Below are 24,695 nucleotides of genomic sequence, written 5' to 3' on the forward strand. Positions count from 1 at the left end.
GAAGGCTATCCATGCTGTAAACGCAGTGCTATCATCCAGGTGAGTAGATTCACAAATTACAGACAGACAGACAAACAAACAAACAAACAAACAAACCAAACTAGAGCACTAAAGTGCAAACTATCGGCTGGTGACATGATTATAAAGAAACCAGAGGATCCAGTGCATGTAGTATGTATGTCTAGCACAGCAACTCAGGAGCAATAAAACCAGAGTGGACTCATGAGGCATGCTGAGAATCGAGTTTTAGTGGTAGGCCTACACATGAGACCATGAGACATGCACTGTGGACTAGGATCACAGCAAAGAAGCCTGGAGTCTTAGAGAAGTATGGCTCCTTGGTGCTATAGGATCGAGACTCAAGCAAAGAAGTTAACAAACCAGTCACAATTCTAGCTTTCTACTTTAGTGACCCTTTTCCATTGTTCCTGGTACGGGATCACTTCAACTGCAAATACGTAGTCTATTTCGAATAAAGGCCGCGTGTAGTTAGCTAGCTACCAACGTGCAAGTCCAAGCTTCTTAGTTTTTGCTCGCTTTTATTTGACAACGAGGCTTTAACATCAAAATCTGCCACTATTAAAACTAATAACTTGTTGTGTGAAGGCTATCCATGCTGTAAACGCAGTGCTGTGGCATCCAGGTGAGTAGATCGACTCACTCATTACAAACAGACAAACAAATCAACAGACTACTATACACGTGTGCCTCGGGTAATGACTACTATACCCACTGGCCGCGACACGACCTCAGGTAAAAAGCACTGCAGGTGCTGATGCCTCGGTAAAGCAGTGGCGGATCCAGAGGGGGTTCTTTGGGTTCAATCATAGATTAAAGAGTTAGAGGGATAGGAAACGGTTTGTATCTCGAGTAACATCCGCGCTACGCTGCGGTTTAATCGAGGCCATCACAACAACATCTATTTCTACACTCAGTGCATAATAAACTACAAGTAACTGTGCTTAGTCCGTGCAACTCACTTATATTTCAAGGTCTATACCTATTGTAGTAGTCATAAAACCAGCACGCTTACACGTTATATGTTCCAATAGCTCTAAAACAGCCTTGGGAACATATAACTTTATTGGAAAGTCTCTTTTTACTGGGTGTGGTCAGACATTAGCAAGTACTACACGTGGCTCATGGACTAGGCGTGTTATAAATTGCTGAAAGAGATGATGTCTCGAGGAAACACAGCTTTGGGAGTTACCCGGCAAAAATGTGCTTAATAGCCTCGTTCATAGGGCGTAGCGTGGATAATTTTCGAGGCTCCACTGCAGATTCAATGTAAAATCATCACGTGCACCACTCCGTTTCCTATCCCTCTAACTCTTCAATCTATGGTTCAATCGAACCCCCTTTGAGAAAGAAGTGAGTGGGAGGCTCAAGCAACTAGTTAGCAAGTTGTTCCTTTCTTACTAGCTTTCACATGCACTTCTCACTTACCTTTAGTCCTTGTTAGTCCTGCGAAGCTTTGTCTGTGCAGTTTCAGTGACTTCATATGAAGGCTAAAACTCTCCAGCATAGTGCATGCAGACTGCTTATGAAAAAAAGTGATGACCTTTTTTTTTAGGAAAAATTCAGTGTGTTAATGCGCATGCTCACTGTTTCGAAGAAGTGACGACCTTTTTTTTTAACAGTCCTTGACTCCAGGGCTCTGACCAGGAACCCCCTTTCAAGAATCCTAGATCCGCCACTGTAAAGGCCGCACTAAACATGAAGCTACTAGATCTAGTTATTAACAAGATGCTCAGTAGAGCATTCACCCCGTGCATTGAGCTTCGTCGCACAAGGGCAAAAAAAGATACGATAACTTTTTACCGTAATGACTTAAGATTGGATCGTGAATCTATAAAGCAACGATTAGTTTTTGTTGCTACAAGTTTCAAGAATAAGAAGCCTATTATTCAACCACTGTCTCATTAGCAGTTAAAGCAGTCCATGAAATTGTCTAGTTCGCTCAAACAGCTCATTTTTGTGTCCACAAACCGACACACACACACACCAATCACTCTACCCCTGCTGTGCACACGCGAGGTAAATTTACATTGGTGCAAAAAATGGGAATGATCGACCATGATTGTTGCTAAAAAGAATGCCAAATTTTGACACACACACACACACACACAAACACTCTACCATATACCATGTGCAACCAGGCATAATGACATGTGAAATCGCTTACAGTGTAATGTAAACAGTGTTTCCCCCACATAGAAAAAAACAGGGCCCTGTTTGAATAGCTAATTGAGTTTGGGAATCTGCACAGGTCAATGTTGATGAATTGGGGAAAGTCCTAGGCTCTCTATTTTGGTCATGCATATTGTCCATGTATGTGTGTGAGGACATAGAGAAGCTCTGTGCCAAAAATGGCACCCTTCCCCCCTCCTCCTTGTCTTTACACTGGGGGAAACACTGTACTGAATCATTCAATAGAGATTCACATTACACCACTACTGATTTAACGCAATAGGTGGTCACTAATGGCGAGAGGTCACATGATACCTGCATTTCCCCCTTGTCATTGGATAGAGGGGGGCGTGGCACTGTTCTGTTACTGGCCGACTCAGTGGAGATACACAGCAGCACCTCCACAACGTAGATAGTCTCTGAGGTGTTCTGTCCGAGAGAGATATTGTTGGGTAATTGAATTTTGTTGCCAAATAATTATGATTACTAAAAGTGAAAGTCTGTTCGCTTGGCTACACGTATACATGTACATAATTATGAGGAACCAAGTTCTATTTATTAGGGTTAGGGTTTATCCCATTAAAGCAGAGTCAAAGCTTTCAGTTACTGTAACCGAATCTTAAATCATAGGACAAAATTGTCTTATGATCCTATTATAAGCAGCAATTTTGCTACTTACAGCAAAGGACTTTAAGAGCAGGATTTTCTACTCACCTTCAAGTTTGTCTTCTTCTGATAGTTGATGATGCAGCCCCATCCAAAATCAATCTCCTCTATCTCCACCCGCACTAAACGCCCGGATTGCAGGAATGGCACACAGTAAATAGGCTGTACAATGTACAATTGTAACTCCTTGCCAAGTTTTTTCAGCTGCTGGCGTATACGATAATAGGCGGTAACATTCTCCTCGTTTTTGATCACTATGGCGTCCCGCTTGGTCTCTAGGGCTTTCACCTCTGTAGGGGGTGGAAGTAACACCATAATTAGCAGAGACAGCTAAAATGTGGTAGTGAGGATACAATTGACCTTACTACCTTAAATACCTTAAACATGCATATGCGAACTTGCGAGGGGGTTGATCAATTCGCAACAATAAAATCGCAAAACCTAAATAATTATTAGTAAATTAATACACACGATCCTTGCCAGAACGCAATCGCAAAGGGTCAACTGTTTTGCTGATTTGCAAAGGTTTTTACCCGCAAAATATTCTAGTAATACGGTACGTGAGAGAGGGGACCATTGAGGAAACGGTCGGGAGGACAAGGATACTTACAGCCAAAGTGTTAGAATACGCCACAGCAGTCTATAGTTTAAAGCACAGAGATAGAGACACAAATAATAATCTTAAACTATATCTTCCCAGAGCATATCTCCACCCATCCCTCCCACTCACTCTGCTGCTTGACAGGCATGGCTGTGTTGTTCTGAAACTGGTAGAAAGACCTCTCGAGCATGTACTCCGGATTGATCTCCTCTACTCTCAGCAGGTTCAGCACCATGTTGTATGTCAGGTGGAATGCCGAGTTCAGCGCATTAGGTTGGCCCTAGGGCAGAAAAAGAGAGAAATGAAATGTGCATCATTGCTCACTTTTCAGCTTTATAATTAATGTAAGGAATAGCTAAAAAGATGCCAAGCATACATTCAAGTAGCGTGCATGCGCAGTCAAGCTCTACAGAAAGCTATTTAGACTCCTACAAGGCACTGCCAGCAAGCAGTTATACAAAGGTGGGAAATTATAAAGCACCGACAAAAGTATAGATATGCCCACATACACTGGCCAACAAAAATAATCACCTCTTAGGCCTATATAGATACTTTACACCATGTTAAAAAAGGCAAATGTATGTGATAAATTGAGACTGTGGTCCTGAAACCTTGAGTATGTCCTTGCCCACATTGGCATCCATCTGCTCATCAATCATGAGCATACAGATCCCACGGTCGTCCAGACCACGCCTACCAGCACGCCCACTCATCTGGATGTATTCCCCTGATGTGATCTGCATGGGTAAAAAACAACAGCATCTTTAGTTAAGTGACAGCTATAAACAAAATAAGTTAATTGCTAGTGCTTTGTCTAAAATATATGCATTAATCGTACACTTCACAAAATGGCTAAAATAGTATCGAGCCCAGAGCGCTTTGTAAAGAAACACAATGCATTCATTTGTGACAAAGCACAGCAACTTAATATTTCTGGTTCTGTCCGGTAAGCAGCCAACCCACGAAATCAACTAAACGCTTTTAGAGGCCATTCCACAAAATTTAAGTGCCTCGAAGATTTCATGCTAACAAAAATCCCACAATAACCTAAAAGTGTTATGGAAGAGGAGCTTGAGAAACAAAAGTCTGGGATGATCTTCAAGGATAGAAACATACCATCATAATTATGTGTACAGTAGAACCTCGATTATCCGGACACCTTGGTTCCAGAAGCAGGCCGGATAAGTGAATATGCCGGGTAATCGAATAGATAAACCACACCTTGATCCACTCACTTTATTGATGAACAGCAGTGCCACATGTTGTCTGCGCATGCGCAAAAGAAAAGCAGGCATGTCTCCATGGTAACAGCTGCAACGCGCATGCGCATTTGAGGGACACGCCCATTTTCTGAATTATGTAATCTGATTAAAAAGAAAACTGCCAAGCCGGATAATCGAGGTTCCGGATAATCGAGGGCCGGATAATCGAGGTTCTACTGTACTGTATTGTGTACAACACGTGTAGGGATTCAACCGTGTAGGGATTCAACCACTTAAGTGACTCTGCAAAATTATATGGAAATGCGGTCATAACCACTTACAAAACGTGATCCCTGTATCAGCCACTCCTTAACTTATTTATGGGCTCCTGACGTCATGCATGCATATACGTGTCGATTTCGAAATGTATACTCTTAAGCCAATAATATTTTCAATGTGGAATATCAAGAAAGGCTGGCGGTTGTCAGGCATTGCCATGCATGCAGGTATATGTTTTTGTATGTTTCCCAGAATCAGCTATAGCAAAACTTCTAAGTAATAAGCTCACTGGGAAGACTCGTCTAAAACTGTGTTATAGAGCCATGTCAACCAAAGCTACCGCAGCACAGCTTTACTTGGAGAACTCCCTCCTGCAGAAAGATCATGCAGATCAATTGATGAGCATGCTGAGTGTCCCCTATGGTGGACTGGTCCTAGACCTTGGCTGTGGAACTGGCCATCTTGCTACCATTTTGTCTGACCTTGTGGGACCTGAGGGACAAGTTGTTGCTGTCGATCCTGATGCAGAGAGAATCAAAGTAGCAAAGAGAGAGAATTCACGACCCAACATCCAATACTCTGTCGCAAATGACCAAACATTTCCTGGGAAAAGTTACGATCTGATTGTCTCAACACATGTTATTCACTGGATCAAGAACAAACAAGCTCTTTTAAACCGTCTCTACAGCAAACTTGCTCCTGGAGGAATTTTCGGCTTTCTTACTTATGATGGCACTCCAGAATACCCACAAATAGTTAGCAAAGGCCTAAGTGTATTAGTTTCCCCCAATTTTGAGAAGAATTTGAAATACAGGGTTTTGCAGAATCTTTGAAATAGAGGGTGTAGAGCGTTCCTTATATGGATATCTAATGTTTACACATTGTGGTGTCATATACACATTGTGGTGAAATGCCAAGTCTGATTGGGAAGCAAAATTCAAAAACAAAATGGCTTTTTCTTGTGAAAAAAGCTGACCAAGGGGATATAAGGTGGAGAATAGTGCATCAGACAGAGCTGCTTGGACTGTCTTATCAAAGTGTTGCTGAGAATCTTCAAATTGATCCATCAACTGTTTGGAATAGTGCATTGTTGACATGCTGACTAAGATCTACAACTTTATGGTTGACCACAGATAACCTTATAAGGAACGCTCAACGCAAAACGCTTTTTGTGGATATTGCAAAGATTCTGCAAAACCCTGTACACAAGAATGAATTTGAAACGAAAGAATCTTATCATACCCTAGCCAATTCAGCTGGATTTAATGTTGCCTCAGCTAAAGTTGTTCACAAAGAGTTGACTTTTGTAAGTGTTGATGAGTTCTTAGAGTATTGGTCGGGTGTGTCTCATGGTGACTTCAGTGTCAGCGATGTCGATGAGATGAAACTTAAAATCTTTAAAGAAAACCACGAGAAAGATCTAGTATCAAACCCGATAAATCTTGAAACTCTTTGCTTCGTTGTGGAAAAGGTTTAATCTAGTTGTGCAAACTTGTATAGTTTGTATATATTGCTTAGGACAGTCTATGGAAAGAACATTACATACCACCATGTGTATGTCATTTATCTTTAATGTTTCTACTGTAGTGAAAGTATTTGCTAGAGTTGATGTCCATTCATTTTGACAGGTTACTTATGGCGCTATAATTATTAGTTGTATATTTTAACGGTGGAAGTATAATAATTATGGGAGGCGATTCCCGCCAATATAGCTCTGTTTTCTTACAGTGCAACAACCAAAGAGAGTAGAACTTTTGTTTTTTTACGTTTTTGTGTATATCTTCTAAACTAAATGTGATTGGATCAATTTGAGTGCAGGTACTGAAAGTTCAACTATTGGCGCTTCCAGTGGACCACCACCTGTTACATCATATGACATCATTATTCCAAAATGGCTGCTAGAATATGTGTACATTGGAAAATATGTTAGGCATGGAACTATCTTATATGTTTGAGTTAAGATCTGAAATTTGTTGTGCAAGTACTTCATTACCTTGCACATCTTTTGAGCTCCAGCGGAAGTGCAGGCTGTTAGTAGGTTCTGAGATACACAGAATTTTGTAAATTTTTAGTAGCAAATGTGTTAGGCATTGATTTTTTGAGTTTGTGCTAGTTAAGGTCTGATTTTTGAGGAGCATGTACTACAATAGTATACTTTTCATTTGTACTAACTTACAGGAGCTAGACCAGTCTCTTCTTTGCTAGAGCGGCCCTTCTTGTCAAAAATGGTGATTTTGCTCCATTTTGCTGCTCTTTGCCTGTTTTTGCTAACGTAAGCAATGATATTCATTGATTTGTGACATCACAAATCATCTTGTCTTTATTTGCTACATCCAAGCTCATGTGATGTCTAACCTGGCAACTACACCCAGTTGACAGTCATAATGTGTCACAGGGGCGTGGCAATTTACACTATTACGCAACAGAAACCAAGAAAATCAACAGACAATATCCAATAAAGTACCGTATATATGAGTGCATAATACCATCTATATAAAAAAAAAGATTAGCAAATACTGGCTTCTCAGTTTGGAAATACTAACTTCTAGTATGCTATTAGCTTGCATCACTCGTTAGCTCTGCATTAGAACGCTATAGCTATTGGTAGCTGCAAGAGTGAGAAGAGAGTGCTTGGTGCAACAGCCATTAATTTTGGACTTCGGACGTTTGGTATCCTTTTTAGCAACAATCATGGCCGATTATTTCCCACTCTTCGAGTTTCCCTGCATGCAGCAAAAATTGATGCTAATTATTATGTGTGCATTAGCAACAGCTAGTACTTTGTTATGTATAGCTTTGACACATCCACCGAGGCGCCAGATGTTGTAAGACAGGAAGTGCTACAAGTTGCCTCATGAATATATTAATGAGAACAGGGTTTCTGATAAAAATAAAGGTTTTTAGAGCTATCTAAGTTGAAATATGCAATAAGAAGACAGTTTAACATACGAGTTAATACATTCCAATTTGTCTCCTAGTAACAAGTTCTAGTTCAGTAAATGGTCTGTGTTACGAGCTTTGGAAATTCAGAAAAATCACCCTTACTACTATCTGGCAGAGTTTGTTGGGTGTCATCATTATGAATCTCATTATATAATAATATACAGTTTTGTACATTTTGCTGATATAATTTTTTGTGAAATGTCGATCTGGATACATTAAACAAGAGGGCGGCCAATTATTTGTGAGTACTAATTTTTACTCCCATTCGCAGAAATAGCAGAAATTAATACACGCGAAAATATGTCACCTTAAGGTATAGTGTTGTGTGAGGTCATCCTTATGAAACCATTAAAATACTTGAGGTATACTGTCTTGTCGGGTGTCTTAGGGCAGAAGACTGAATAGTAAAACTTCTAAAGGTCAAGAATTCTCACTGAAAAGATCATCCAAAAACGATTTAGAGCCATGTCAACCATCAAAGCTATCGCAGCACAGCTCTACTTGGAGAACTCTCTCCTCCAAAAAGATTATGCAGATGAACTAATGAGCATGCTGAGTGTCCCCTATGGTGGACTAGTCTTGGACCTTGGCTGTGGAACTGGCCATCTTGCTACTATCTTGTCTGACCTTGTGGGACCTAAGGGACGAGTTGTTGCTGTCGATCCTGATGCAGAGAGAATCAAAATATCAAAGAGAGAGAATTCGTGACCCAACATAGAATACTCTGTCGCAAATGATCAAACATTTCCCGGGGAAGGTTACAATCTGATTGTCTCAACACATGTTATTCATTGGATCAAGAACAAACAAGCTCTTTTCAACCGCCTCTATAGCAAGCTCGCTCCTGGAGGAAGTTTTGGCTTTGTTACTTATGATGGCACTCCAGAATTCCCACAGATAGTTAGCAAAGGCCTAAGTGCATTGGTTTCCCCCGATTTTGAGGAGAATTTGAAATACACAAGAATGAGTTTTGAAACGGAAGAAACTTACCATACCTTTGCCAATTCAGCAGGATTCAATGTTGTCTCAGCTAAAGTTGTTCACAAAGAGATGACTTTTGTGAATGTTCACGAGTTTTTAGAGTTATGGTCGGGTGTGTCTCATGGTGACTTCAGTGTCAGCGATGTCGATGAGATGAAACTTAAAATCTTCAAAGAAAACCACGAGAAAGATCTTGTATCAAACTCGATAAATCTTGAAACTCTTTGCTTCGTTGTGGAAAAGGTTTACTAGCTATTGCAAGCTTGTATTCAATATAATTATAATACTTTGTGACAATAAATTTATGTGTGAAAGAATATTGCATGTAATTTTGTCATGCACTATAATTATCAGTTCCATAATTATACGTCAATGGTGGATATAATTTTATTTTATGAAGTGCACTTTTCAAGTATTTGGAGTATACACGGTTTGTTACAGTTAAGCCGCCCTCGAATGCCTTTAATACTTTAGATTACCGTTGACCTATGAGGTATAAAGAAGATAGCGGGCACTTGTTGCAGATCCTATATCCTTCCGATGATACATCTCTCGTGTCGTTTGTCATATGTATATATATGCGAGCGGTTACCATATCGCATATATACTTTTATTCGAGCCTTGTACAATGGGATTGCGGTGTCTTATCGCATAAATAATTATACCGCATTACGTTTTCAGGGCCTTTAAACTGGTCAAGTATGATTTTATGCACGCATAGAGAGTGTTTGACCTTGTGGGACCTGGAGGACAGAGTTGTTCTTGTGAATATCGATCATCAAAAAATTCCTCACAATGCCATGAACAGCTATGTATAGACAATTACGCATTCGTATCACTACATTGCAATTTGATGGTTACTCGGCCCTTTTGTTAACATCAAAGATAAATGTCATATAGGCTTTGCAGTATCACAATACAACATTCTTGTCAATTTACTAATTACCTTATTGTTTTGGACCTCTTTTGATGACATAAGTATCGATTTCGGCATCAATTCTTGACCCCACACATGCAGACATAATAATATATTCAATGTGGAATATCAGGACCGGCTGGCAGTTGTCACGCGTTGACATACAGGTATTTTTTGTGTAGGTTTCCCAGAAACAGCCATAGTGAAGCTTTAATCACAGCTATGTCAACCATCAAAGCCATTGCAGCACAGCTATACTTCGAAAACTCTCTCCTCCAAAAAGACCATGCAGATCAATTGATGAGCATGCTGAGTGTCCCCTATGGTGGACTGGTCCTGGACCTTGGCTGTGGAACTGGCCATCTTGCTACCATCTTGTCTGACCTGAGGGATGAGTTGTTGCTGTCGATCCTGATGCAGAGAGAATCAAAGTAGCAAAGAGAGAGAATTCACGACCCAACATTCAATACTGTGTTGCAAATGACGAAACATTTTCTAGAGAAAATTACAATCTGATTATCGCAACACATGTTATTCACTGGATCAAGAACAAACAAGCTCTTTTCAACCGTCTCTACAGCAAGCTCGCTTCTGGAGGAAGTTTCGGCTTTATTACATATGATGGACCACCCAGTTATCCACAGATAGTTAGCAAGTGCCTAAGTGTATTGGTTTCCCCTGATTTTGAGGAGAATTTAGTATACACAAGAATGAGTTTCAAAACGAAAGAATCTTATCATACCCTAGCCAATTTAGCTGGATTCAATGTTGCCTCAGCTAAAGTTGTTCACAGAGAGTTGACTTTTGTGAGTGTTGATGAGTTCTTAGAATAATTATTGGTCGAGTATGTCCCACGGTGACTTCAGTGTCAGCGATGTTGACAATAAAAAACTGAAAATCTTCAAAGAAAACCATGAAAAAGAGTTTGTATCAGATCCGATAAACCTTGAGACTCTTTGCTTCGTTGTGGTAAAGGCTTACTAGTCATTGTAAACTTATATACAATATAATTAATTTTAATTGTTTATGTCATGTGTACGTGTAATTCAATGAATCGTAAAGAGGGTAATTTTCGTTGGTGCAAATTTGCGCATAATTTACGAACTGCTTAATTAATATTCCGTATTTTAAATATTCATACAGAGTAATTTATTTTCGTATGATGCTCTACAATACGAAATTTCTACCAATGATAATAACTCGTTACACGGTAATTAACTCCTTCAGTTTCTTCTCATCGACATCGCTGACACTAAAGACTCCATGAGACACACCCGACCAAAATTTTAAGAACTCGTGAACATTCACAAGTCTTTGTGTTAGATATAGCAGCAACTAGTAACTAGACTAGAGTAGAGGTATGCTGAAACTTTGAGTTGTCCAGAAATTTCTTGGACTGGTAATTGCCCACAACAACCTAGCCTCGATCCCAGGCCGCCTCAAAGAGTGGGCCTGGTATCGTTTTAGCAAGGGCGTATGAAGAGAAGAGGGCATGCATGCAACTACAATCTATCAAATTACAAATGGGAGAGGGTGTGTGCTAAAAATAGACAAGGATGTGCACTTTAATACTCCATAGCTAGCTAGCTAGCTAGCAAGCTGTACTGTTGTAAGCATAATTATCTTGGATAGAGTTAGCCACAAAGGTCAACAAGCGGGAGAGAAGGACCAATGCTATTCCAGAGCTCCTGCTGTTGCCAAGAAGCAAGCTAACTAACGTTTAATAACAGATGTGCATGGAAAGAAGAAAGCCCAGTCCTTGTTAGGGGCTAGGGAGCCTCGCTTCATTGACGTCAGTAGACGTACGAGCTTCTTCTCGGTACTGTTGCTTTGTCACTTTAATAGTGGAGAAGCACCTTAATAAGCTGTTTGATACTTCGCACTAACAGCTACTGCAACTATATCTTTGCTGTAACACTGGTGGGTGTCTTGCCAGATACGACGAGTCTTCTCATGAGTCTGAACCAAATTCTAGGGCGCTCTTCTAAATCAATTTTACGGTAAATTGCTAGTATAACAGTGTTCACGCCCACTATCACGCCTATTTTATAGTGGGCGGTTGGCTAAATATAGTACCGGTTAATAAGCGCATCAACTAATAGGCGCATACTGGTTAGCAGACCAAGAGCCTTGATAGAAGGCGCATGATTTTCTGCACAGTTCTCTGCCCAACAACTGGTCTCCACACTTCTTTATAGGTGTTAAGTCTCTTTAACTACCGGTAGTTGTGTTGCTGCTGTCAGATATGACTATAGACATCTTGCAGACAAACGATCGAGCTAGCTAATGGAGATTTGCTTCATTGAAACGTCATGGGTGTGGTTAATTTCTATAAGCTCATCTAGATACCGTATATCTTCTAATTTATCGGACAGCAAAAAAAATTATAATTTTGGAAATTGTCTGGGTATAATTAGAACAGATTTTTATAGAGCATGCGAAGTGTCCGGAATAATTAGAACAAGCAAGCACCTGCATGTGAGCTAGCTAAGTTTAATAGAACAGTGTGCGACTGAATAGTTTCACTATAGCAAGAGCGCATAAAAGAGAGAGAGCGTGTAACTTGCGCATCTGCTACAGAATCCAAAACCACTACTATAAATAGAACAATTCTTGAAATTGCTCACTGCTGCATGTGCATGAAAATGTAGTCCCACGTGACCATAGTTATATTTATAGCTATTAAAGCTATCTAACTGCAGCACTCTAAAGTCTTACTTGCCGTCTATGAATTTCAAGGTATTGTCCGGATATTTAGAACAGATGTAATATTAAAGCACAGGAGTGTCCGTTGTATTAGAAGAAAGAAAATTGCCCAAAAGAGTGTCCGGGGTAATTAGAAGTGTCCGATAAATTAGAAGGTATACGGTAATAGGCGCATAGAGGCCTGCTTATTTCCCTATAGGCGCATGCGCTTACTAACCAATGCTGACTCATCAATAATTAGACAACTATACATTGCGAGTTGCATACCCTCTTCTCTTCATACGCCCTTGGTTTTAGTTAGTGCATGCCTATGCACTGTACTTGGATTACAGCAAAGAAGCCTTGAGTCTTAGAAATTAGGATACTGCAGAGTAAGCAAAGAAGCCTTCCAAGACAACAAACCGCAATTATAACAAGTACCTCGAATAATGGCCGCGTGTAGCTTGTTCTGCCAATGTGCAACTTCAAGCTTCTTAGCTTACATTTGTTAACATCACTATTACAACTAATAACTTGTTGTGTGGAGCCTATCCATGCTGTAAACGCAGTCCTGTGCATGGCAGCCAGGTGAACACGGACTCAGAATCACATGCACAGACCAGACAACTACAGAGCACTAAAGTGTAAACTCTCAGCTGGTGACACGATAATAAAGTAACCAGAGGAGTGATATACAATAAATGCAGTGCATGTAGTAGTATACACAACTGAGCTGTCTCTATATATATATAGCACAGGCGAAATAAAACTAAACCAGACTGGAGACATGTGCTGAGAACAGAGTTGTAGCGGTACATGAGACATGCACTGTGGACTAGGATCACAGCAAAGTAGCGTGGAGACTTAAAAGTATGGCTTCCAGAGACTGGGAGTCCTGCTAGCAAAGAAGCTTTCCAAGACAACAACTACAATCAGAACTAGGCTTTCTACTTTAATGACCCTTTTCATTGTTCCTGGTACGGGATCACTTCAGCTGCAAATAAGTGCCCCGAATAAAGGCCGCGTGTAGCTAGCACAATGTGCAAGTTTAACTTCTTTATTCCTTACTCACTTATATTCAACAATGAAGCTTTAACATCAAAATCTGCCACTCCTAACTATTTACTGATTCTCGATAAAATTTCAATCTCTGCTACTTCGCCCAGATTCATATGCAAATTTTTGCAACAAGCTCTCACCTACTGACCTCAATTTTGGCCCCTTTTTTCCCATTAGTAACCCAATATATACGTACCCTAATGAAACTTCTCCCCCTATTCACATTAATGGCCAGAATGTGCAGGGGATTTATATGTTTTCGGCGGCCTTGAAGTACTCTCGGAATTGCAGGACGACATTGACAATGACTTCTCAGAATAATTACTTGTTTATTGTTACAAAATAGAAAATGAAATTCTCCATGTCTGGTCAAATTTATGGGTGTCCACACTCGTTCTTGTATATGAAAATACATTTTTTGTCTTAAAACCTTAGCACATACAAACAAACAAACCAACTGACTGTTATAACCCGTTGGTCGTGGCCGCCCATGCACCTCAGGTTAACGCACAGTTACTGGTAGTTTTTTTAATTCACTTTTTGTGTACAAATTCCTCTCAAAATCAGGAGAAGAACTCATTACACATTTAGATCCGTCGTAATCAAAAATCTGTTTTGGCACTTTTTAGGACCTCAAAAATGATATTTAATCATGGTGTGGTGGCGCTGTAATTACATCACAATTGCTACACCGATTCTAAATACTATATAACAATGACAAAGGCAGCTACTACTATGCAACCTTATAACTTATATAAATCCCCTGATTTTAAAAACAAGGATGGAATCATACACAGAGACACTCACACTCATAATGACACAGCTGCAGGATGCCACTACATGTGTTGTATACAGATTACTGGGTCACGTGAACGTTTCCAATCCCTTTCTCTATTATCTATGCTGGAACATACAGAATCTCTTAGTTATGCCTCGACGTAGCCGCATGAGGAATATACAGTAAAGCTGACTGTGTGCGTGTGTGTGTTTGCAATGCGACAAAAACTAACAGCTTCTAGCCACGTTCTTTTGGATTTGGATTTATGGATTAGGATTTGAACTAAAGCTTCTTTCTCGAGTTATGGCTAGTATTACTCATTGAAGGCTAATCGAGGCTCAACTGTATAACACTAAACTTCTATTATCATAATTAGATCCATATCCTTAAAGATTATCTCTACTCATGAGGCTCCTCTTCTTTTGACGGAAGCAAAACATACGTCAAGGCAGTAAGCACGCGGGTGCTTATAGGATTTTGTATTCGCATTACAACTGTTGACCAGAAACAGCTGAACACACACACCCGTAAACAAACTAGAAATCTTGAGGATGATACATTTTTTGTCCTGAGATCGCATCTCAGGCACTATACTTGTTGAATATGAGCAATACAAATACACTCATGCATGTGATACAGTGACATGGGCCGCCTACATCGTTTTACACAGTACTAGCAAACAGTCAATTCAACAATGCATACTAAACAGGGTCTAAGGTAATTTTTTATTAAGACGTTATCTATAGTGCATTCTCAGGGACAATTCTAGCTTGCAAAGAAGAGAAACTGGACAGATATTACTTAGAGAGCAATTTGTGTACAGTGTAGCTACAATTAGGCTACATGTATCCATTCCTGTTGACACTGCATCGGTATAGAGAAGCTTTTCCCACCAAAACGTATCAAGTCCTACCTCGTACAGAGACACCATTCACTCACCCATCTAAACTCCTTGCCATCAAACTTTCGTGCACTGGTGAATACCACTGTTCTAGCCGGCATGTTTAGCCCCAGGGCAAACGTCTCAGTAGCAAACAGTACCTATGGCATAAGGAGAGCAGTAGGAGACAGAATAATTCATCACTACATACTTCTGTGTATATGCATGCATTCATACAATATAAAATACACACTATCTACATGCATGACATACTTACAACAACTGGGAGTGAGTACTAATAATTATTATACTGTAGTTGTAAGGCTAAATACATAATTATATGAACCAAAGGCTATATATTATATATATATATTTATATCCCGTTGCTACGTTGTTACCAAGTGCAATATGAAGCATATTGCACTGCTGAAAGTCATATTGCACTGACCGCAAAGTCATATTGCACTGACCGCAAAACGCCCCTCTGGCAATTAGACAGACAATTAAATTAAAATTAAATTAATACGCATGAGAAATAACAAGTATCAAAGTATGTCCAGCCATGCAGGAATGAATGTTCAGCACTGCTGGAGTTTCTTCTTGCAACCATGCAGGTTTTAAAATTGTCCAAGATTCATTTTGTGGAAGATTCTGTGTTCCTAGATCGATCTAGTCCTCGACATCGTGATGCATGTCAATTCTGCTTCACCGTAGCACTAGAAGTGGCTCTTTTTGCTGGGGGCATGAGCTGTTTTGCAGCAGTGTAGAAGCGAGCTTTCTTGGCTTGGTTATGAGGCCGAGCGTAGACCAGCAGCTAATACGGGGTGGGGCTGTTTCTTTGCAGCAGTAAGTGGGGCGGGGCTGTTTTGCAGCACCAGAAGTGGGGTGGGGCTGTTTTGCAGATTTCAGTTGAAACTCCAACAATTTTGTGTCAAGCCATTCGTCGGTCATGCCAATCTTATACGCTGCAGATACTGGCGTCTAGAAGAGAGAAGAGATGGAGCTGTGTCTAGAGTTGTCTCTGTCTTTTTTTGTGCTGTTTATATTGTGTTACTAGGACAGTGTTATGTTGCTATGCCCTCGGGATATAAACTAGTTATAACACGTGCACTCGGGCTGCATGGCATATATTGCACTCAGCCCTCGGGGCTGGCGCCCTCGTGCTTCAGTGCAATATATTCCATACATCCCTCGTGCCCGTGTTATAACTATAACATATATTATCACCAAACTACCTCCTCGCCAACACTACACACGTTTAACCTGACAAACTAGCTCCACTCACTTTGATAAGTCCTTCCTGGAACAGAATCTCTGTAGTCTCTTTGAGCAGAGGGAGAAGTCCAGAGTGATGGATCCCGATTCCTCTCTTCAGCAGAGGAAGGACGTGCTCTACCTGAGGCAGTTTCTTGTCCTCGTCTGATAGACAGTCGATGGCCTTCGTGAACACTTCAGCCACAAGGCTCTTCTCATCCGCTGCGTGTGTGTGTGTGGGTGTGATGGGGTGTGCGTGATTAGGTGTAGGTGTGGTAATTAGGTGATAGTGGTGTGGGGTGATTACATGTTATACATGTACGGTATAGTAGCTAGTGCATGCTGATTCAGAAGTATTGTAAAATTGGGAATGAAGGGAAACACTATTTTTCAATGATGAGACTAAATTTGAGTACTGCATATCATTATAGAAACGGTAAGCGAAAAAGAGCCCACAGAATTTAGTGATACTGAAGGCTAGATAGAGAGCATAATGCATAACGTATAGCGGGTAATTTTCGTGGGGCAAAATATTCGTGGTTGGAGGTCTGACCACGAATATTTTACCCACGAAGGAAGTGACCTTGCGTACCTTTACCTACAATCCAAGTAGCAACCACGAAAATATTACCCACGAAATGTCTCAATATTGCTGAACCACGAATATTTTGTCCCCCGAAAATTACCCGCTATACAGTAATTATGTGCTATTTTCAAAACCTGTGTTGAAGTCGAGCTTGGACATTTGCAGAGCGTAGGCTTCGCAGTCTCGCCTACTGAAGCTGAACACAATCACCGGCTGCAGCTGCTTCTCCATGATCATCTTCACCACCTGATAACAGAGAAAATATCACAATTATCACAATAGTCCTTTCCACACAACGGTAGAAGGGCTTTTCCAGCAGTCTGGGGGACGGAAGTGCTGCTGTCACGGCCACTTGAAGGGGATTGAAAACAGGATCACGTGAGCTTATGCTTGCAACGTGAGGCCTCTGGGACCGTGCACGTTGCAATCAATAGACACCTTGAGGTGTGATTTTACTGGTTTTGAGGTAAAGAGAAGCTTTTGAAAAGAAGTAAATGAGAGGATACTAGGTAAGTAAATGTATGAATAGCCCTAAAATTTGTCTTGAGGCATGGCTAGGTACAAAATGAAACATTATTACTAGCTAGAAGTCATGTTCACTCTCGGTAGCACACAAAATTTAAAGATTTTACAACACTTAGCTTCTCCTTTTTATTTGTGGGGTAAGAACTGACTTATGAATTGCATCTATTGTAAATAAAATAATGGTCACAGTAGTAGTACATGATGGTATTTTATTGCTTCAGCTATATATTGGAAGTGGGGATATCATACTTCTAGAGTTATTGGCCGATTTGTTGATTTCCACTAGCCATCTTTGCGGGGTATAACTAAGCTGAGTTTATATTAGAGACTTGGAAATATTAAAGATCAATGTTCATATTATTGCTTCCAATCCATTAGATTTTGAAAATCACTATTCATGCTCTGATTTTGTCACCGCAGTGTCGATGTGTGGCAAGAACTTTGACTGAGAAATCACTGGAAGAACATTGATAATTCATGTATAATTATGTTTAGACCATGCTTATACCCTTTACTGATTGTTCATTGTTGTCTATGCATGATCATAAGCTTGCTTATAAGCTTTCTTCCATTAGTGGCACAAAAAGTTTATTGCAAGTTCAGCACTTTAAGCTGCATCCATGTTTAATTGGCCTGGTCTCGAGGCTACATCCATGGTCGCGGCTATAATTGAGGTTGTAGCAAGGACGGTCCGTGTGAAATAGTGCTAATTGCCTGTGTTTCCAATCCCCTTCCTCTACTATCTATGGTTTGATTTACTGTCATAACTGCTTGTTTTCTGTGGGCTATAGCTCCTCTCCTGAGCGCTTGCTAACAATCACTCGTGCATTCAATAGCTAAAACTTCAATTTTGCATACAGTCTTGCATAAATAGATCAAGCACATGGCAGTACAGAATGCAGTTGCAACTGAAGTGATCATTTTCATGCACATTTGATAGTAAAATGGGCGTGGCAGCAGCACTTCCGTCCCCCAGTGAGTCATTGGAAACTAATTGCAATGTCAGCACATTCCATTGAGTTAAGTAAAAAGGTCTATTATAGTGTTTGGGGTTTGAGCACATGACCCCTTACGCCAAGCTACTAGTATAACTGAACATGCATTCTACTCCAAGCCACAGGCACTTGCTACAGTCAATCAACCAACCAACATTTCAGTACAACTCTCTTATGACAACAAAATTAATAGAAACATTCTATAACTCGGCCACAGAACTATACGTCAACTAAAAAACCTGGGACACGACAATCAAAACACTAATTATCGCTATCAGTCACATGCAACAATTACGAAAACACGTACAGCACATGACATTCACCCTGAACATGTTGGATCCCCTCTGACCTCCCTTCCTTCCCCGCCCACCCGGGTCACGCGCACCCCCACTTCCACTTTGCATTTTGGACATGGCCAACTGGAAATTATCATCTCGGAAATTATCCTGCATTGTAAATGAATAGCAGTCAGTGTTTGCAATACAAGTGATACGTACATCCGACAATAGATAGGTGAATACTGCTGTGCTTTATACACAATGATATGTACATATGTAATTGATGATTGTGCAAATCTACTATAAGTTGTAGTATTCTAGTTACTAGTGACTCACCTTCTCATCTTTGACAAGGTAGAGGCCATCCGCTCCATTAGGGTAGATGTAGTGTTGGAGGGGGGTGGGTCGAAACTCAGTGTACACCACATGACAAGGCTAGGGAGGCAAGTAAAAAAGAAAAGACGGTCAATGCAAGTTTCTATAGTGAGCACAATGGCTTCATGAATTTCAAAACTGGCGGAACACACATCCCATGCAAGCTATGAGGAAAACCATTACATACAAGTTGGCAATTTTTAGCATTGAAGTGCTATAAAAATGGACTCTTTTTGAGACGTCACACGGGATGCAATAGAAATTGTTTGTTAAAGTACCACATAAAACGTTACCTACAGAATACACTTATTTTGACAAGTACAATGCACGGGATGCAATAGATGTATTGACTGACTTGGTTGTGTAGATGACAGATCCACTCTGCAAACTGTCGTGCATTAGGTATGGTGGCAGAGAGAAAGACGTAATGCACATTGTCTGGCAGGAGAATGATGGCTTCCTCCCACACCACTCCTCGCTCTGTATAATTACGGAGAAATGCAAAACTGTTACAATAATTTATGGGCATCAAAACTCTGAATATTTACACAATTTGTCAACAAATTTTGTATAAAGACCTAATGTTTCATAATCCTTCATAATCCCATGTATGTTAGGTTAGGGTTAGGGTTAGGGTTAGAAAGTGTTTGTTTATACAAAATTATCACACAGACAGTCATGCATGCAGACATATTTTATTGTTATTTAACTAAGAGGAAATGTTCATTATGATTGTGTGTGCTACAAAGTGCATGCATAGTACTCTACAAACAGAACACTTCCTATAGTGTTTATATTCAGTTGTGTCATTACCAAAATGCAGCAACCTTTAGACTATCAACCAGCTACTCTAAGAAACAAAGAATAGAATCAACACTGCTGTCACAATGCTGTGTAAATCATTGAATGTTGCCTCAATTATATTAATACTGGTCATTCTACTCGTTTCAAGTCTTCAAACATTCAGCACACAAAGAGAAGGTATTCACTTTTGCAGTAAGTATACAGAACAAGTTAATTTGCTATCCCTACATATACATGTAGAGTATTAGAAGTAAAAGCAGTACTAGTCACTATAGTATAATTATTATAATTATGCATAAAAGTATTTACTTTTGCAGCAACAAGCATAAACTAAGTTTGCTAAGCATAGATAAGAAGGTTTACCTATGTAGCTAAGCAGTACACATGACACATGTCCACACACAGAGCCAGCTGTCTACCTTTCCCTGAGGGGGAGGAACTACACCACCAACAACAGTGCTATACTTATCACTCAGATTGGACGAAACTCTGCAGGGAATGCTCTTGTTTGTCACACAAATTTTGAGAGTTGTTGCGGTAGACAAGACAGAAACCAAAACCGAGGCATTGGACTCTGGTTCTTCCCAAATGGGAGCCAAGTATTAGTAAGAAATAGAGGTGGAGATATTTACTTCAAAAGAGGAAGACAAATCGTGGCACTGAATCAAAGAAAAGTCGCGGAAGGACCGACTGGTCAATACTGCTGTGTAGTCGAAGACAGGAGCAGACAGAATCAAACATTTTGTGCCAATATCGGTAAATACCTACATTGTATTATCTTAGCTGCAATTTACAAATTAAATTTTTTCCTTGCAGTGTTAACACTTCCTGAATCTCCCACACCAGCAAGAATCAGTTCATCATCTGATATGACATTTTCCACAGTAACTACAATTATAGAAGAAAACCATACTCAAAATTTTAACGGGAGTTTATCTATCTCCATTGAAGGAATTAACACAACCAGTACAACCATGAGTAATCATACAGCGAATGTTGGATTGTTCATTGGAGTTGGGGTCTTCCTGATCATTGCTGGGCTACTCATAACATGCTCAGCTACATGTATAGGCTGTGCTGTAAGACATCGCAGAAAAAAAATGAAAAAGTAAGTTTTTGTATTAGAGCCTATACGTCATGCAGTATCGCTCTATAGTATCTAAAAAAAATCGTCTATTCCCTAAAACAGGAGTATAACGTCCATGCCAGACAGTCAAGCACAAACCAAGCAACAAACCAACTCAGAGAACCTGTATGATAGCCTACGACCGATTACACTGACGACTGAGCAAGATAAGGGACTTGGAACGCAATACAAAGAGCTTGTTGAAGACTCAGGGGTCTATGACTATGCCGACAGAGAGATTGTTCTTCATAGACCAATACGGAACAACATCACAGTGTGCGAACTCACTTCAAAAAATGGGGAACTTTCAAGTGCAAGATTTGTTGACGATGGTATTTATTATTAGCTTATTAATTTTGTTCAACAGTCAGTACATGTATACATTTTTAATGCTTTGGAGAACAAAACATAATAAGGCATAGAGCTACAGTAATGGAAGGTAGCCCTACATGTACCAGCTTGCCCTTCGACAGGAAATATTGAAGCTTATCTAGTGCAGGGTGAAACCTGCAGCTCATGCGCCAATTACACAATAATTTGCAATCTGGCATAACTTTTCCACGGTAAGTACGTTCCATGGAGTTTGCAATGATTGGTTGGAAGCTCCTAGTTTGTAGATGATGGTGACCAATGATGGTGACCAATGAATGCTCAACACTTTCTGTACAGCATGTGCACATTCTTGACTCAATGTGTTACAACTATAAAAACTTCACACAACAAGTTGCATAAGTGCGCAACAAACACACAGGAAGCACAGACATGATTATTCACTACAAGTGGTGGTTGTATGCATGCATGTGTGTGTGTGGTAACATTGACTCTCAGCGTACCTGGGTCCCTCATGTAGTGGATCTCGTCAAATATCACCCATCCCACTTCTCGCATAACCTGAGAGTGGTCGGTAGGAACATACATAATAATACACATGTTTCAGTCTCACTATTCGTATTGAAAACACCGAGGGTGCTGGTGCCTCGGTGGATGTGCCAAACATAAAGCTATATACTAGCTATATTGCTAATACACTCAGCTGATGAACATTTTTGCATTAATTTTATTGCATGGAGGGAATCACAGGGAAACTCAAATAGTGGGAAATAATTGATCATGATCGCTGCTAAAAAGGATGCTGCATCAGTAGAGCCTTGCAGCTCTCTTCTCACCCTTGCAGCTACAAGTAGCTAGTGTTCTAGTGCAGAGCTAACTACTAAGTAGAGTAGCAACACTCCATGGACAAGTTTGCTACGCACTCTTCTGAAATGGCTCCAATGGCATTCCAAGTGAGTAAAACTAGGTATAACTCGAGAACGAAGCATTATTTTGCAAATCTATTTTGCAAATCTACAAATTAAAATCCAAGAAAACATGACTACTGTATACCTCGCTAGTGCATGCGCACCTAGGCATAATGAAAATCACAGAAATTTAATACACAGAGTGACATCCAATAAAAGTACCTAATAGATGCAGAACTATAACATGTACCCCAGCATACCTCAGACCCTCGGTAGAGCATACTTCTCAGAATCTAAGGGTGAGATTGCATCCATTAGAAAAAGTGACATAAGCATTGTATTTTGCACGTACCTCTGTCGTCATGACGATGCACGATGCACTGGGGTTGATGGTGACGTCGCCAGTCATTAGCCCAACGTCTTTGAACAGTTCCTGCATCTCCCGATACTTCTGATTGCTCAGGGCCTGCAGGAATAACATCATTGTATGAAAACTCGAAAGCAATCACAGATCACTAAACCATCAATCATTTCCCTTAAGCCTAACTCTTATATGTATGAGCACTCAAATTTAGCTAACAAAACAGGCCCATAATGTATATATCTCCATGCACAGAATCTAGGAATAACTTGCTTGTAAACGATACACAATGTAAATATCATTCTTGGTGTGTCTAGCTGTACATAATCTGGGTCTCAATAAGTACCTTGATGGGTGTGGTGTAGATGACCCTCTGTGTGTCCTTGAGCGAGAGAGCAATGGCGTACTCTGCCACCACTGTCTTCCCCGCTGAGGTGTGTGCCGACACCAACACTGACTGGTAGTTCTCGATGCATCGCAGCGCCTCCTTCTGGAATGGATCCAGTACGAACGGGTACTCCTATGGGAAGGGGGAGGGGGAGGAGTTAAACAGTGGATCATAGCATAGGCACAATCACTTCCATATAAAAAAATTGGACCGAAAATTTAAATGGCCTGACGTAATTTAGTCTGAAGCTACGGTAATTGAAGCTACGGTAATAAGTACAAGCCTTCATCATAAAGCACTATGAAGACTATGATTATAATCGGAGCCGGCCGGCCACCGCTGTGACTATTGACAACTAAGCACTAAAACTCGAGTATTGTATTACTAGGATATTTTGCTGGTGAAAAACCTTTGCGAACGAGCCAAATCAGCAGAAAAATTGACCGCTTTTGCAATCTAACTATTGCGTTCTAGCAAGGATCGCATGTAATTATATCAAAGTGATCAACGCTCACATAATTTTCATTCTCGCAAATATTTTAGTAATATGGTACGTGAATCTGCACACACGTGCCCTAACCCTCACCTTTGCTGGAGTGGCAGACATTGGTTTCAATGGCTGGTATTCATAAATGGGAGGCACAGCAACCTGTACAGTACACACAAACAGATGAAGGAATTATTGTTTTGGCAAGTTTAGCACCACACATCACTCTGTTATTAAATATACTGAAGTTTACGTATCATAGTATGCTAATGTCCCTTTTACACAACAGCTTAATTGTTGTATGCTTCTAAGAGAGACAGCTAGTTTGAAGATGGTTGCAACACTGTTAGCACTTACCTGATGTGTACAGAGCAGTCCTTCTAGGGTGTCCACGGTGACTATCTGAGCCTGCTCTGAGAACAAGGGGGCCTTCTTCTGGGGTACAGGGAGTGCATCCAACCTGGGAGGAGGGGGAGTAGTCAATTAATACAGACCATTACGAGATACGATATACAAATTCAGATACACTACAGACCAATAAAACCAGAAAAAATTTGGTTTTTTTGACTTCACACATTTAGGTTGGAGGCTTAAGAATTACGTCTTGTTAATGTGCAAGCTCTTGCACTAATGCTTATGAAATCTACCGTAAGACCTCGATTTAAAGGGACACACAAAAAAAGAACACATAATTATGGTGAGCACTATAAATTTATGTGGGCAAAGTATCGAAATGTCGCATATTTTAATAGAGTGTCGCCTTCTTTACACGGTAGATTAGTAGAAAGTGTACTACTGCAATTCACAATGTAAGTTAATTATATTATTACAACCATAGTCCTACATTTCTTCCTCTTGTGAATCCTCGATCACATCATCGGCAGAAGCATTTGAGGGGCCAGCTTCACTGCCCTCCATCACTTTAGCCTTCTTGCTAGTATCACCGCTCTTCACATTGTCTCCTCTTGATCTCTTCTTAATTTTAGGCTCCTTGGGCTCTGATGTCTCCTCAAAAACGTTGAATAAGTCGTCAGAAAACATAGCCATCTTGATCAATTTCACCCACGTGGCTTTGTTTTTTGTTCGCTGATTCAGCAC

At 40.3% G+C, this 24,695-nt stretch overlaps 2 protein-coding genes and 1 long non-coding RNA gene across 4 annotated transcripts in view; 1 reads left to right on the forward strand and 2 right to left on the reverse strand.

The window, feature by feature from the left end:
- Positions 1-24,671, reverse strand: part of LOC135335280 (exosome RNA helicase MTR4-like) — a 31,238-nt gene extending 6,567 nt beyond the window's left edge. The window contains exons 1-17 of the mRNA XM_064530727.1: positions 24,442-24,671; positions 23,955-24,057; positions 23,697-23,759; positions 23,069-23,242; positions 22,714-22,827; positions 22,622-22,654; positions 21,957-22,014; positions 19,549-19,673; positions 19,155-19,253; positions 18,864-18,986; positions 17,155-17,266; positions 16,466-16,656; positions 15,240-15,341; positions 4,069-4,194; positions 3,587-3,737; positions 2,905-3,146; positions 2,506-2,619 (exon numbers count right to left, since the gene is read on the reverse strand). Coding sequence (XP_064386797.1) covers positions 2,506-2,619; positions 2,905-3,146; positions 3,587-3,737; positions 4,069-4,194; positions 15,240-15,341; positions 16,466-16,656; positions 17,155-17,266; positions 18,864-18,986; positions 19,155-19,253; positions 19,549-19,673; positions 21,957-22,014; positions 22,622-22,654; positions 22,714-22,827; positions 23,069-23,242; positions 23,697-23,759; positions 23,955-24,057; positions 24,442-24,644 — 2,133 coding nt within the window. The 5' untranslated portion in view covers positions 24,645-24,671. The remainder of the gene's footprint in view (positions 1-2,505; positions 2,620-2,904; positions 3,147-3,586; positions 3,738-4,068; positions 4,195-15,239; positions 15,342-16,465; positions 16,657-17,154; positions 17,267-18,863; positions 18,987-19,154; positions 19,254-19,548; positions 19,674-21,956; positions 22,015-22,621; positions 22,655-22,713; positions 22,828-23,068; positions 23,243-23,696; positions 23,760-23,954; positions 24,058-24,441) is intronic.
- LOC135335282 (uncharacterized) lies at positions 5,747-15,233 on the reverse strand. The gene is made up of 2 exons (XR_010394474.1): positions 7,115-15,233; positions 5,747-6,979 (listed from the first exon to the last, which is right to left on the reverse strand). It is a non-coding gene; the product is annotated as an uncharacterized LOC135335282 (long non-coding RNA).
- Positions 19,970-21,535, forward strand: LOC135335281 (uncharacterized). Of its 2 annotated transcripts, none has more exons than XM_064530729.1 (4): positions 19,970-20,189; positions 20,403-20,753; positions 20,814-21,105; positions 21,187-21,535. In XM_064530729.1, the coding sequence occupies exons 1-4, from the start codon at positions 20,081-20,083 to the stop codon at positions 21,467-21,469; spliced, it is 1,035 nt and encodes a 344-aa protein (XP_064386799.1). In that variant the 5' UTR covers positions 19,970-20,080; the 3' UTR covers positions 21,470-21,535. The 2 variants fall into 2 exon arrangements, with proteins under 2 accessions (XP_064386799.1, XP_064386800.1); XM_064530730.1 differs by having other exon boundaries at positions 19,971-20,174.
- Positions 24,672-24,695: the final 24 nt, after the last annotated feature.

The sequence above is a fragment of the Halichondria panicea genome, chromosome 4, assembly GCF_963675165.1.
Source record: "Halichondria panicea chromosome 4, odHalPani1.1, whole genome shotgun sequence".
Taxonomy (NCBI): domain Eukaryota; kingdom Metazoa; phylum Porifera; class Demospongiae; order Suberitida; family Halichondriidae; genus Halichondria; species Halichondria panicea.

What these genes read in the sequence shown, in the direction of transcription:
- LOC135335281 (XM_064530729.1), top strand. Translation starts at nt 20,081, where the DNA reads ATGCTGTGTAAATCATTGAATGTTGCCTCAATTATATTAATACTGGTC. An exon ending in AACATTTTGTGCCAATATCG is followed by an intron (nt 20,754 to 20,813) that starts GTAAATACCTAC and finishes TTTTCCTTGCAG; the next exon opens with TGTTAACACTTCCTGAATCT. An exon ending in CGCAGAAAAAAAATGAAAAA is followed by an intron (nt 21,106 to 21,186) that starts GTAAGTTTTTGT and finishes TCCCTAAAACAG; the next exon opens with GAGTATAACGTCCATGCCAG.